Source organism: Saccostrea echinata, unplaced genomic scaffold (genome assembly GCF_033153115.1).
Source record: "Saccostrea echinata isolate AGI-Se365-2 ecotype Australia unplaced genomic scaffold, CSIRO_AGI_Sech_v1 ptg000001l, whole genome shotgun sequence".
Classification (NCBI taxonomy): domain Eukaryota; kingdom Metazoa; phylum Mollusca; class Bivalvia; order Ostreida; family Ostreidae; genus Saccostrea; species Saccostrea echinata.
The window spans coordinates 44,935,432-44,951,798 of record NW_026889750.1 but is presented as its reverse complement, the minus strand read 5'-3'; the positions used below and the strand labels follow the sequence as shown (position 1 = coordinate 44,951,798).

At 31.9% G+C, this 16,367-nt stretch overlaps 1 protein-coding gene across 1 annotated transcript; it reads right to left on the bottom strand.

The window, feature by feature from the left end:
• Positions 1-2,331: 2,331 nt before the first annotated feature.
• Positions 2,332-15,243, bottom strand: LOC133197770 (solute carrier family 23 member 2-like). Its single transcript, XM_061333976.1, has 11 exons — positions 15,061-15,243; positions 14,054-14,211; positions 12,409-12,497; positions 11,953-12,011; positions 8,705-8,886; positions 7,983-8,260; positions 5,917-6,170; positions 5,461-5,617; positions 4,640-4,756; positions 4,105-4,200; positions 2,332-3,815 (listed from the first exon to the last, which is right to left on the bottom strand). Exons 1-11 carry the CDS (start codon positions 15,241-15,243, stop codon positions 3,571-3,573), a joined length of 1,818 nt encoding a protein of 605 aa, XP_061189960.1. The 3' UTR covers positions 2,332-3,570.
• Positions 15,244-16,367: the final 1,124 nt, after the last annotated feature.

Sequence of the window (16,367 nt, the reverse complement as noted above, 5' to 3'; positions counted from 1 at the left end):
CTTCCTGTATTGACTAGATTCATTATAATTTAGGGCGTGCTGATTTTTCTTTATACTGTAATTGAGTGGGGAGTGATTAGGTCCTGGACTTGATTTTCAAGCACCTGCTCGACTTCGACCGAAACAAACTTGCGTGCCTTGCTGGATGGCTATGTTTTTTTGGTACTATAATCTTTATAAAGAATTGCTTTACAAGATTTGAAAAGGAAACGTCTCAAAAGTTTGTTTTCAGTTAATAAGAATATATAGCAAAATTTAATACTGTTGTGCAACTTGCAGTAAAACCAGATTTTATACTTAGAAATATTGTAGTCTATAATTTGAGGTTTAATTTCGTGAGTTTAGACGGAAAATGAGAAATAATGGCATTTTTTGGCCGTCATTGCCGTTCGTTCGCGTGTAATGGAGCATAGAAAATTAGTCCAGATTTCCTCTAAAACAATTTATCTTGACCACACAAGGGCCTGATTTCGATGTATCGGGTTGAGAGAAATGCATGAAAATTAGAAGACACTTTAACAAATACCTTGCCATCACACTCGTTAACATTATTTACTCAGAAACAATTTCAAAATCTAAATTTAAAGAATTTAGACTAAACCCAGAGCAAAATAAAAATTCTGAATTTGTGTAAATATCGGTTAATTTGGAACACAGTGGTAACAGATACAGAAATCTGGTTAGAAAAAAAGAATCATTTAGGCAAAACAATCGTAATTAAGCAGAAAACGCCATGATACTTCAATAACATGTATTATTTCAATGCTCTTTTTAACCTCACCCCCCTTCCTTATGACAAAGACTACTTCTTTCGCCCTGTTATACAAAGCAAACATATTTTAAATAATTTTTAATCCTTATGTGAATCAGTATGCATTAATTAAAATTTTGAGATGAAAAAATAACAAAAGTTCAACGCGCAAGATTATAACATACAGTTCAACTTTTGCCATATTTTTAGAAATCCGTGTTCACCGCGAACACCCCTGTCACCGAGTGTCGCCAATATTTTTCCTACCTTGAGACGGATTTTTATGAAACTTGCTTTATTATATTAAATATTCATTACAGATAGGGAAAATAGCATTATACTGACAAGCAAAAATTTTAAGTTTTATTGCAGGTGTCATAACAGTATTTCACTTGAGGTTCACGTCAAATCATGGCTGACGCAAAATAATTCCTGAATCTTCCCTTCCGTTTCGGGCATTTGAACACGAGACTGGAGCTGAATTTTTTATGAGATGAAAAACAATATGTGAACTTCCTGTATTGACTATATTCATTATAAATTAGGGCGTGCTGATTTTTCTTTATACTGTAATTGAGTGGGGAGTGATTAGGTCCTGGACTTGATTTTCAAGCACCTGCTCGACTTCGACCGAAACAAACTTGCGTGCCTTGCTGGATGGCTATGTATTTTTTGGTACTATAATCTTTATAAAGAATTGCTTTACAAGATTTGAAAAGGAAACTTCTCAAAAGTTTGTTTTCAGTTAATACCACCTACTCAAAGTTGCGCATTTTTGGTAAGAATATATAGCAAAATTTAATACTGTTGTGCAACCTACAGAAATGACAGATTGTATGGAGGCTTCAAAGAGAAATAATCTTAAAACTTCGTAATTGGAATTATAAGAATTAAACGTTCTTTTTTCAGAATTTATCGATGTGTAAACTCATGCCTTTGTACTCACAAACTTTACATAAAAGTGCTTTGCACTTTTATTCAGTTTGTGAGTACAAAGGCATGAGTTTACACATCGATAAATTCTGAAAAAAGAACGTTTAATCCTATAGTATCTTGTGTACAACTTGTAAAAAGTCAAATATAAAACATCAAATAAGATAACTAAAGGTGATCAGGTGTAACTAAAACAGTTAGTGGTATGCTCTTTATATGTGTTCAACTAACAAGCAACCTTTACTGTATAAAAACATCACAAACGTTTAAAAATTACCTCTTAATAAAATATACAACCATGTAAAATGTTATGAAAAATAGACCATACATAGCCCAGGAATTGAAAATTTACATGTAAGTATGCTACACCTTAAGTTCTCTTAAGAGAAAATGTATAATTCAATTTTTACAAAAGAAAAATTAACAGAATGATTAAATTGGAACCCAGATTAAAATGTGTCAAAATGAGGAAAATTGAACAGATAGTTTTGGCGATTAAAAAATATATTTAATGCAAAAAATTAAAAGAATCACTAGATGATGTCACAATATTCGACCTTTGACCTCTTAATATGACCCTCGACCTTTTTTTATGTATAAAGAATGGAGACTTCTTATAAATATGTGTAAATATAAGGTCTCTACTTTAAGTGGATCAAAAGTTACTTTGCATTCAATATCAGACTGTCATATCGCATGTAGATGGCATAAAAACATTCTAAAATATAGGCTCCCGAATGACCAATATATGAGATATCTCTAATTTTCAACAAATATGGCAAAAACATATCACAGCTTATTATCTTTATTACAAAGATCTTTGATTATTGACATTATAGTGATATTATTCTTTTTTCTTAGTGTACTTGATAAGAAATGAGTTAAAACAGATTTCATGGAAGTTTTATACATGTACTACCTAAAAGAAACAATTTCTCGAAATGTAGAAATACGAAAGTATCATAACAACTCGTGAGGGACAAACACGGTAATGGGAGAGCTATGATTTCTTAACTCTTAAAAATTTACATCACATAAGCAACTGTATTCTTAACTCTGAGAATAGACACTGTAACAAAACGGTACGTTGCCCTAACTCCTCTAGGCACCACAACAGGAGTGGAAGAAAAGAGAAACTCGTAAGAAATAAAGCTATGGTATGATTACTTAGGAATAAACTGAAAAAAGTATGTTATTCATAATATCAGAATTGCATGAATTACTTAACTCCTAGAGGCACATATCACAGAAGGAGTGGTAGGAGTGGTAGGAGAAATACACATCAAAACAGCAAAAGTGTGATTATGCTAAGAAATGCAAAATTCATAATATACACACAACAAAAGAATGTGATTTTTTTAACTCCTAGAGGCACACACCACAGGAAGAGTGGTAGGTAAAACATACCCTTAAAAACGTATGCCAATGGTATTAATAATCTAAGCCTGGAGACACAAATTGTAAAAACAGAAATTGTTGGAATACTAAAAGTACACATCAGAACATATAATTATAGGCAAGGTATACACAACACTGTCACAGCAGGACTGATATTACTAAATTAAACATACCACAGCAGAACTGGTACAACTAACTAAAGTATGCACACCAGCGCAGGACTAATATCACTAAACTATATACACCACAGCAGGACTGATATCACTTAACTCTATGAGACACACACCAAAATAGGAGTGGTATAGCTAAACTCTAGGATAAAAACATGACATGACTGGTATTACTAAACGAGATTCAATCCACAAAAGGAAGGGTATGATTAAAATATCTAGAAATACCACCTCAGCCATGGTTTTGTTATTCCGTTTGATATACAATAAAAGTAGTGCATGGGAAAAAATATCACACTTCAACATATAAACTAGCGATTAAAGTGTCTTCACTTCCTTCAGTTGAACATCAACAACGTCCCTCTTTGTGTTAATATTGTACTTCTCCGTGACACATCGCGGCCTTGAAGATGTAAAGGTTGGGGACAATGGACAGTATGTACAACACATCACTTTATCCAGGTATTTTGTCAAAAAAGGAAACGAATAAACTGACTGGTCGTTCTGCAGTGAAGAATCTTGTACAGCAATCCAGCGCTTTATCCCCCTCTCGTACTCCGTACCTAATATTGGTAATTAAAGTAAACTGTACTTTTCTCCACCGAGTTCTTATAGTTCTGACGCCCCTTTCTTTTGTTCAGATCAATTGCATGATTTGTTCATTATGACATATCTACAACTTCTCACTGAACATTTCAAGATACAATTTCGATATGCTAGATTTAACATTGAGTTTATAAGAACGATTTTCTTTGGGCTTTATTTCTTGCATCATTTTATTCTGTGTTCAAAAGATTTACCATCAATACTTATTATTCGTGAGATTTCTTTCAAAAATATTGGTAAACTCACCTGGAATTATGTTATCTAATAGAAACCCAATAAACCCTCCTGTAAAAGAAGCTGTTCCGAATAGCACTTTGATCACCTGATCCAAGTCCATGGAACCTGAAAGATTGGCAAGAGGAAATTTATTAGCCATTGTTCATCGGTATGTATATATATTTAATTTTATTGCACTTTACAAAACATGATTTTCAAATGAAATAAATCTTACAAAATCTTATAACGATTGTTCTACTTTCTGACTACGTGGATTTTTGTCCTTGTTTGAATTCTCTCATTATCTAAGAGTTTAACACTCATGTGTTATTGTACAGTTTTCTATTAGCTCCAAATTAGAGGAAAATTACGGACTGTATCTGGCCTTAGTAAGTAAGCACATCAATACATGATTTAAAAATCGCTGAAGTAATTAGAATTCTAGAATATTCAAACAGATAAGACATTTTCAAGATTAAATTATTAAACAATTTTTAATCTCTGAGGATATTACTTGCTCTTGTAAGTTTTTTGAATATCTGAGATTTCATTTCCCAATGCTAACCTGTTTTGACTATGTCACTGTGTTCAGTAAGCCACTGCGGAATCATTAGACCCATCAGAAAGGACACGCCCAAAATGGCTAAATTTCTTGTCGAAAACATTTCGCAAAACTGTAACACTGAGTAAAAGAACCAATAAAAATCATATCTCTTTTCATAAAACAAAAACAACAAAATACATCACGTTAGATTCACACCAAAGACCGAAGTCAGTAAGCTTAACTGGTCATAGGTCAGAAGAGTCTAGGCAATGGTCCGTATTATTTTTTTTTGTCTGTGAACAATTTAAAATGTTCTACTCAAATATTGGTTTGTTTTCAACTAAGAATTGCAAACTACATGTACAGCTTTAGCAGATGACATCAATCTTCAAAATAGGTATACAGGTATTTGTGTTTGCCAATTGTTAATTTCGATGAATGTTGAAATTAGAAAAATATACAGTGTGAAAACTACAACTGGAACTACTTAGCAACTAGGGTAAAAGAAAATGCATGAAATGTATATTAAGAATTAATGTTTTATATGGAAGTACTAGTTTGCTGAGAAAATATCAAATTCCACTAAGGAACAGCAGGGTTATGATTAGTCATAAGAATATATAATCATCTTCTTATAATGTAGATTCAAGTTTGTTTTATCATGGCCCCGGGGGTAGGATAGGGCCGTAATAGGTGATCAAAGTTCTACATGAGGATAAAAAGGAAAACTAGTACTGAAGCAAAACTAAGACAAAATGTGATTAGATGAGATTGTTTAAACTTTAAGTTCAAATGAGATTAAAAACTATCTCCATTCTAGTTATCTATTAAGAGAAACTTACCAGAAATTCCTACGGAGGCGACCATACCTAAGCCTAGTAAGAGAGTTCCTCCGATAATCGGGTCTGGTATAAGGGCTAGTATGGCTCCTACTTTTCCAACCAAGCCACACAATATAAGGATTAGTCCAGCTGTTACAAACACCGCTCTACTAGCTATCTTATCAAAAAGAAGAACTTTGATAAAATTCATATCGATCATATTATTATTATTATTATTTTTCTCTTGGTTTTCGCTTTAGACACTATATATAAAAGTTCAGCAAGTACTTAGTAATACACTATTCTCGGGTCGATTTCTAAAATTCAACATTTAGTAAATCTTTGTGATCGAAAAGATCAGCAAAGATATTACCAAAATCTTCATTTCAATAAAGCAATAATTTTTACTCATTGTAAACTTTCAAACATTAAAATTACACCTTTTTTGAAGACACCTTTATGATGTGAGCTTCTTACCTTTGTTATGCCAATGATTCCAATATTACTACTGTATGACGTAGTGGCGTGCCCCGCCCCCATAATACCGGAAACAATACTAGACGCGCCCTCTATAGCGATGCCTCTATTGATTGCGTGCACTGGTGGAGGAGTTGCTTCCGACATCCTTGCAGCCGCAAAATAATCTCCGACTGATTCAAAAATGGACGATATGGTTGCAGCCAGCATTCCCATGTATCCAGCAATGCTGTATGTTGGCATTCCAAAGGGAACTACATAAAGATGAGTTATATATTAATGATTGAAATTTGAGAATCTTTGTCTTAAGGGAAAAAACAAATAGGCCCAACCTTTGATGTTAGTTTACCTACTGAAACATACACATGTAGTCTGGTTGAGGCTACTTGGACCCTTGCTTTAACTTTTATTAATTATTCTCCACAAATCTATTTAGAATTCATGGAAAATATCCATATTATGTAGAAGTACTCTTAAAATGATTTAAAAATATGCTTGAGTTCCTCATCGACAGTTTCTATGTAGTCTTTGGAGACAACATTTTCCAACAATCTGTTTGAATTCCGATAGGAACTTACTGTCCTTTACTAGCCGACCTGTTAATTTTTATAAATTAGATTTTATTCTAAAAATTCTACCCGAAAACAAAAAAAACTCGTGCTGTCTTCAATTCGACATCGATACATAGATAACATCTGATCATTTTATAATATCGTTTTGTTTTTGTTTTTTGTTTTTTTTCATTCAAATGTCGACTCGATATCTCTGTGAACGAGAAATAAAAGACAACAGAGTCTGACACATCTATTTCATATTTGGATGTTTAACTGAAAATAAACGCCAATTGTCAACTAAAAACTGAACTGTATGATAAACGGGATGAGCTTTTCCATCGAATTGCCCTATTTATGCAGTATTCCACTTTCACCTGCATATGTTGTTTACGTCTCCCAGCTGATATGGTACGCAAATTCAAGTTGTAAGTATGATCAATTTTCAAACCGAAGCAGGTTACTGACGAATAAATTTATATAACATGACTGGTAAAGTCAATATTTTGCAAATTATATGGTCGTTATAACGATCTAGTTTGCAAATACAGCCTATCATTGGGTCGAATTTTAACCATCATATTTCAACCAATCGGCAATGGATGCTTACTCCCGGGCACCTGATCCCACACCCTGGTGTTTCCAGGGGTTTGTTCACAATTTGTATTCTCTACACCTTTTTTCTTGTTATGTGACAAAATTTGAACCGAAAACATAAATCAATTTTGCTACTAGGAAAATGAGTCTTTAGCAGCTTAGTATTTTTTGAAGATTTGTAGGCATTCTGGAATTGTTTCTATAAAATTGTGGAATAAACTGCTATTTTAATGAGTTTTCCTACATCATTCATTGTTTAAAGTCACTTAAGGTCAAGATCCAGTAAATGAAAGGTGCCTTCAGATTTCTCAAATTTGAGAAACAAGTTCTTTCAACGATCCTTTACAAATATAGCTTGGCGAAATTAAGTGTATCGGGGCATAATTTTTAGATAAACTCAACGAAAAATGATACTTTAAACTGTTATTTTCAATGAAAAATGAAGGAAGTCAGGTATAAATATGGGTTTTTTTCCTTCTCAGAGAAAGAAAATGTATCAATATTGCCTACAGTCTCTCAGAAAACAGTTTTTCATATCTTCTTGACCTCTTCTTTAAAATGATATTAATTTGAATATAGGTATCGGGGTTAATTTTGACATGATTTCAAATTGAATTACATGAAAATGTTTCATTTTCTACATAATTCTATAATAGCCGTAAAGTACTGGAAAAATTAAGTTTAAATCAATTATGACGTCATAATGGATCTAGCATCAAAAAGACAGTCTAAACTCATTTACTAGATCTTGACCTTAAAAGCCTAATTTTCATAATGTTTTCCGTTTTCCTTAAAGCCTGGATTGGCCATTTACATAATCAAAAATTCCTTCTTAAAATTCCATAGAGAATGTAAGAACTAGGTGCAGACCCTTCGATCACTAGATTCTTAAAAAAATAATAAGAAGAAGAACATTACATGGGAGGGGAAAACTGAACCATGGAGTCTCGTACAAAATGCCGACTTTGGAATCTGTTCTGGCCTTGAATGCTGGCTCAGTGCTGTTCTTAGGTAAAACGTCAGTCTCAGTCAAAATAAAGGAAAATAGCCACACGACAGCAATAGTTAGAACAACCGGAAATAATTGGAAAATTGGAAGTCTGGTAGCGTGACATTTCTCCTTTCTGGAAAAACTTGGGACCGGAATGTGAACTTTGTTTATAAATGTTGAAAACAGGAACAACAATGCAAGCGTTCTGAAAAGAAAGAATTATTGAGAAAATTAAGAGATTTCATTGATTAACGATTCATCTTGAATAATGACAGTATGTGCTACTAATAAACATGATAGACCAAGAACAATTATAATAAATACTTGGACATAATAATTATTCTATACGTATTTTAAGTCAAAAAATATATCGTTAATATCCATTCATATTATTTGACCATGTTTGCAAATACAACCTACCGGTTGGTTTTTTTTACCTATTGTTAGGCCATTATTTTATACCAATTCTCATTATTAATTACCCCGTTTACCTGACACATACATACTCATCCTAGGTATTTTCCCTGTTCACGATTCGTGATTTGTATTTTTTTTTACAGGCTTTACAATATTGATCACCATTCGTTATCAGTATTAAAGGGGTTGAAAAGTTTAAGATATCCTAAGTGAAGACTGCATGAGGACTTACAGTAGAGATATCCCCCATTGTTTTTCGCAGAAACTAGCCACCACACCGGTCAGAGAAAGACCTATGAGGGAGATCGTGGGCGCGATCGTCAAAGGTCCAACAAATCTCAGAATCAAACCAATAAGACCAAGACCCCCAACCAAGACCTGCGTCAATGAGGCTAGGATAAGGTTACCCTGGACCTACAAGTAAAATATCCTGAAAATTACTTTTATAAAACACATGGGACAATAAAAATATCCTCTCTAACAAAAATAATACTACTAGCATAGTTTACTATAGCTTACAATAATTAACTAAAGTTTACTATAGTTAATCAAAGTGTTTACTATAGTAAATCGAAGTTTTTACTATGGTAAATCAAAGTATTTTCATGGGTTTCATTATTTTATGTTCTATAAGTCAAACATGCACATTTTTGGTATAAAACGGAAATATTACTTTATATTCAATTATATTTTTCCAAATTTTACTTCATTGTTATCGAATTGAAGGGATTTTATACTTTGAAATCTCAGAAAAGTCCTAGAGTAAAGTTTCAGAGTAAATCAAAGTATAAAAGTATTTACTATAGTTAACTATAGTTGATTAAAGTACATATTTGTTAGGACTGAACCGAAAAGAAAAAAATCATTTATCGGTAAAATGTTCCCCTAGAAACAGATCAGTAATTATCGTATTGCAATTGGTCACTAGACTTTTGAAATTTTATCCAGGGTCTTACATAAAATAAATGGAATAACAATCTAATGAACTATCGCCCGGAAACTAGTCTTGGTGAAGGCTACTCGGAACCAACTGTGAAACAAATAATAATCCAAGGAACCACTGCCTGGGACTATGGGATACGTAAAGTGAAATAATACATAGAAAATTCAACAAAATTAATCAACAAAAGTAAAAGCTATTTGGGTGAGTTCAAAAAAAAAAAAAAAAAAAAAAAAAAAAAGACCAAACACATATTTTCCAACCTGCACTAAAAGTACGGGCAATGGGAATAAATTTTTATGTCTCAGCATGTATCTTTAGATAGTGCCTAAATACCTGCTAAATATCTCATTGATATCTCAATTCACAAAAAAAGTTATGCCCAAAAATGATGCTAAAATGTCAGGAGTGCAACACCTTTTTGTGACATTTTGAAAATTCAATATTTTTTGAAGATCTTTGAAATAAATAATACTGGTTTATGGTGGAAATAAAGACTTTCCTGATAATATTCAAAGTATTGAGCTTTAAATGAAATATGTGGAGATAACGAACAGTATTCGAGCTCAAATGTCCATTAAACATTATAAAATAGAAGCAGAGCAAACACGAACCTCTAAGACATCAGAGGTGGGATCAGGTGCCATGGAGGAGTGAGCATCCCCTGCCGACCGGTCACACCCGCCGTGTGCTCCTTGTTATAATCGGGATATAACGGAAAAATCCGTCGACAATTCAGTGTATAAATAATGGCCTAACAATCAATGTAGACTGTAGCGACTTTTGTTTGACCAAGTTGTGGTCATTGCTGATGTTGAAAAAAAAATGTTATACCATTTCAGGAGTGCAACAGAAAAAAAAAGTAGTGTTGTCAAAAAAAACATCGATTTTAAAAATCTAAAAGACAATTAAGTCAAAAAAGAATTTTCAAAGTGTGAAACAATAACTGATATAGTTATATCAGTTAGCAGCATGAATGAGAGTCAAGTATCTGTGCATACCCAATAATGTCAGGAGTGCAACATTTGAAGTTTTGTTCCCCAGCATGAAAAAAAAAAACTTTTAAGTATATGATTCTCTGATTTCTATTTTGGAAAATAAAGACACAAAGAAGATATATAGCAAATAGATTTATTAATTACAGGGTATGTCTGTGTTTCAGATTTATATTTCTATGGTCAGGAGTGCAACACATTTTTTTTAAAGATTCAAGTTACATGTATATGATGAAAAGACTTCTACTCATGCTAAGAAATATTCTTTAATTAATAATGATCTATTTGAATAATTTAGTACTAAATTATTGACAGTTTTATTGTTAAAATCCTTCTCTTTTTAATTTTATCAATCCATGTGTGTTTTTATCTTTTCTCTGATTTTTTATAAGAATGTGAAAAATAAACACACTGAAAAATTGTTAGAAAGTTCAAGTAACTCCACCTCAACTTCACTGAAACAAAAGAACAAGTTCTGATATAATTTTCGCTTCACAATTCTACTTAAAAGACTCTCGTGCTCTTGGTCAGGAGTGCAACAAATATGTTAGAATTATTGCTGATCAAATATGAATAAATATAAAGAAAAAAAATTATGACTAAAAATGTTTCTGGTTGACCTCAGTTGCTTACAGTGTTTGTCCTGTGAAGGGAAATATACTATAAAATATATTTTATCCTCTAAATATATATTTTAGCTAGTTTTTTGGCATAAATTGAGAATAATTCAAGATATAGAGCCAAGTTTGAATACTTTCATGTGTTTTAAATGCGAAGTATTGGACTATAAATATTGCACAATTTCTTTACCACTTGATGTTGCTAACACTTTATGAATTTTTCTGTTGTGTGGTTTTAATTCTTAATTTTACAGCAGTCAGGAGTGCAACAAAACTGTTATATAATTATCATTGATCTTCATCTATTTAATAAAAAATAAATTTGATGTTCAAAACATTATGTCTATCAACTAATTAAAGACATTTTACAGTCAATTCAGAGAATAGTTTTCATCGCTTAACACATATTTTTTAAATACAATGTATATATATAACACATTAAAAAAAAGTCATGTTTTGAAGTCTTGAAAATATGAAAAATTTGCAGAGATTTTATATGTTTCTCTTATCTTTTTTTCTAATTGTAATTCCAATACTGTTTTCCCGAAACTTAATTATAAATATTCCTTGTATGAAAAGGGAAATATATGCCTTGAAACATGCGTTCACCATTTAAAATTTGTGACAAAAGCACATATATGAACTCAAAAGAAGCAATTTATATTTTTCGTACAGTAGAACACATATTAAACTATTTCCAGCGTGTTTATCTTTCAAATCTTCATAAACATCTTTGTCATTTCTGTGTTAATGTAGGGAACATCAGACCAGGTGACACGGTGTCCTTTTGAAGTGTGGTCATCAAACCTACCTCTGATCTTTGATGGCTAGTGTGAAAGTTAGAGTGCATTAAGATAGCTATCAATTCTATAGCTTTCACGGCCAATTTCATTGATGTGCTTTAAACCAAGAATATTTTTCATACCTCTCTTATCCTAATTTCCCAATTTATGTTTGTTGTGTTGCTTCCAGAGGAAATTTCATCTAAAAATTAATAACGTTTTAAAACTATAGGTTAAAGCTTATGGAATGAAACTCAATCAAAGCACTTAATGATTGTCCATTCATTAAATATTCCAATATGTTAATAATAAATAACATATCAATTACATTAATTCATGTATACAGATTAATAATGCGAACAATAAAAATGTCATTTTGATCAACATAACCAAAAAATAGTCAATGGGCAATTATTCCTACTGAAATAGTAAATATATGTACCTATGGAATAGTAAACCGAAGATACGAATATGCCATCAACGAAATATTTTGGTGATGGTAATTTCTTTCCACAAATTCTATTCAATAAAAAAAATGTTAAAAGTAGTCTTAACGACAATTCAATTCATTTTTAGATAAAATGTGATGAGTAGGTTACCGTGTTCGGAACACTTAAACCGATCCAGTGTCATCATCACCACTATTGGGGCGACAAAAGTGCTGGATCCGCCCTGAATAATAGGTAATCTACAGAATGAAAAAAATCTTATAAAGGACTATACGCTAAATGGACGGAAAGAAAAAAATGACTATATTTTGACATGTCTATTTAAATTCCAATATTGTAACACACCTTTAAAGGAATAAATAAATATATTTTTTTAAAAAAGTTTCGAAGAAAATCCATTAATTGAAGAGAATATTGAAAAAATATAGACTTCTTATGGTGTTCAGTGTTCTTCCTTTTTCCATTATCCTTATAAATCTATACATTGTTTTTCACTTTATACATCTAGGACATTATTGTGAAATTTTAACTGAAAAATGAATTTTTATGCGGCTTTATTCATTTATTTTTTAAATATATATTAAGTTATTATTTCCATGATTTTTCTTTAAGTTTTTTAAGGTATTCAATGTATAATGAAGGGATATTGAACAATTTTGAATCATTTGAAACTAGTTAAACAAGCATTGCTAAATGATGATGAAAGTGAAATGAACCAAATTCGCATGACTGATAACATGTAAAAAGCTGACCATTTTGCACCTTAAACTTTTTTGAAGATTATCTGCCCTTGATGAAAAGAAGAAAAGGACAAGGTATGGTAACGGCCGAATCTAGTCCCTTATTTGATGTAAAAATCAGAACACAGATAAAATTGTGATAGTTTGTAGTTAAAAACTTAAAATGATGCTTGTTTTAAAACCAGCACTAATTTTGATTCAAAGCTTACACGGAGGCCACAAGAGGGTGCAGAAGTAGGACATTTTCCCGAATTTCCTCAATTCTTGTGGAATTTCGTCAAATCTAAGATACTTTTCACTTCGGGAAACATAGAGCACAAGCTTGCCTATCTGAGATTTTTATACATAAGATGCATCTGATACTATTGTATGAAATATATAAATATGGTAGATAGGCAAGCTTATGTTCTATGTTTTCTGATACAACATGTGCTGTAAAATAGATGAAAATTTGCATAAAAATGAGAAAATTCGGAAATTGACATATTTTCTGAACTTCCTGTGACCTCTGTGTATCCCATAACTTAGAACCAATACTCATTTTGTGGCATGGATGACAACAGGTTTCTATTGATAAACAGTTGCATCATTCTAAAAGACGCCCCAAACCAGGGGCCAAAAAGGGGTCTTAGTCTATCTTGTCCTTTAATTTTGTCAAATCATCTATGGTAAATGATTTATTTTATTTCATATTTTAATAAAGAGAGAGATTATGCATATTTTCACCAAGAGATTTGTATGAAATTCAAATTACTTTTTACAATATCTTAATTATACATATGCTGCCCATAGACGTCAATGTAAAATTTACGGTGCAATTAATTGGACAATAATCAAAATTTTGTAAATTCCTTTGGTGAAGTATTTTTATTTGATAACACCTTCAAAATGCTACCAAGATTCAAAATATTGGACCATTCATTTATTAGGTACAAAATATGGTCGTTATACATTGAATACCTTAAAGCATCTGTCCTCAGGCTAACTCTTTTAATGATTTCATTTCATATGTTTGTTTTGAATTGGAAAACTGTTCCTTTGATTACTGTTATTACCTGACACCCACAGCACACTGCAGAATGGTAGCGATTCCACACATAAACATAGTGATACTAAGAAGCCGGGCCCGGACCTCGCTTTCGTTCTCTGGACAGAAGATAGTGGTCAAGATAAAAGGGAGGGACAAAGAACCCCCAATCGTCATGAAAGCTTGCTGTGAATAATATTAGTTATATAATGACATGCAGCTTCACTCATTAGGTATTGACTAAAGACAATCAAAATTCTCACATATACATTGTACTATGTATATAATGAATACTTTTTTCAAACGAGGATAAAAATCAAGCACCTTATATGGTTTTAAAATTAAAACGGAATTTTTTTTTTTATTTTTTAAATGCCAAATTCGACATCATCATTCCTTATACTCCATACAACTTTTAACATGTTATTCCTCACTCGTTTTCCACATGTATTGCTAATTATTTATCAATATTTTTATGAAAAGACAACAATGTAAACTAGCGAACATTCTAAATGTCGTATCCTTGATATTTATGAAATTTATTTTACCTGGAGTTTTTACTTAAGCATAGTTCAAGAGGGAAATACGGAGTAAACTTGTAATGGTTCGAACTTTTCCTGACTGTTACCTAAACAGGAGTATTTAGAGTCACTGGTCCATATAAATTGATCGAGATGTTCCCTTTTGCGTGACATAATGTATGTTAATTAATACATAAATCTTTGCTATATGTATCTAATTTAATAAGTTTACGAATCTTACTCTATACGTCATATCTAGTGCCTGATTCACATGTTACAAAATCATTTCATGTCACTTGTTTGTATTGCAAACGGTAAATTTAAGTCCATATTTTAGGTGAACACTAAATTTTATCCTTGTCTTCAGATATACACCCATCGAGATGGTGTCTCCTTATACAAATGTATCTCTGTTTAACATTCAAGCGGCCTGGAATCTTTCATTGGTACAATTCAATAAACAAAATTATAACAAAATGAAGAAAAAAGACTACTGTGCCGTTTTTAAGCTTACCTGTAATCCAAACGGAATCATTAGATGTATCGGTGGCCGTGTATCCACAGGGTACAGAATTGTCCTCACTGTGTCTACAGGAACCTTGTCATTCCCTGGTCCCTCCGCATCTTCCTTACTTCCCTGCTTCTCTATCCCCTCATCATTCCTCCCCAAAGTTCCCGCTGACTCGGTGTCCAACATCACGACCGACTGATTACGGGACAGCTTGTCTTTTGTCCTCCTTACCAATACCACGTGTTCTGTTCTCTTTTCATAACACTAGTTTCCCGTTGAACTTTTGCATTAATGTCAAAACAAATATATATATATAAACCCACTCATGTCTTTTTACTCATTAAGCTAATTTTCATATAAAGGTTAATTTTTTCTTGTGTGTTTTTTCCCTTTGTCATTTAATTTGATATTTTTTCGAACATCCACAAGAAATTATTTTTATTTTTCTTGTATATTTCTCAAACAATAAAAAAATACAAGGGCAAATTATAGTTGATTATAATGATAATTTTGACACTATGAAAACTAAATTAACTACAGTGTTAACTTTGACACTTTGATTTACTATATTGATCACTAAGACACTTTGATTTACTATAGTGATAACTTTGACACTTTGATTTACTATTAAGACACTACAGTGATAACTTTGATTTACTGTAGTAATAACTTTGAAAACTTTTATTTGCTACAGTGATTACTACGAAAACTTTGATTTATTACAGCTTTCAATCAAATGTACTTTATATCGTTGTGTATGAAAAAGGCGAAGATAACGAAAAGTGATCGATCTCAAAAAAATCTACAAACAATACAAATTTGTGAACTGGGCATAAAACACGGACCCCAGGAAATTTCAGAGGTGGGATCAGGTGCCTAGAAAGAATAAGAGTCCCCTGTTGACCGTTACACCCCTCGTGAACCCCATGTATTGATCAGGTAAACTGAACATTCAGTAGTCAAATTTAGTATAAAAACAAAGGCCTTACCATTGATATGCACAAGAAAAATATGCAAATCTCTCTGTGGACAGAATACATTCATGTATATTGTTAAAAACGCATTAATGTATCATTTGTGAAATTTTAACACTCATAAAAATTAAAAAAAAAAGTAATCTCCATGTTGTAAATAAATAAATAACAAGGATATATACAAGAAAGAACCAGTAAACTGCAACATTTTGAATAAAATTATGATTATTGTCTCCATTCAAAACAATTTCTGAAGAGAAAGGCAATATGATAACTGTATACAAGTGTCTGCCTTTGCATATTTATACCGTCAATCACGAGCACTGCATGACGATA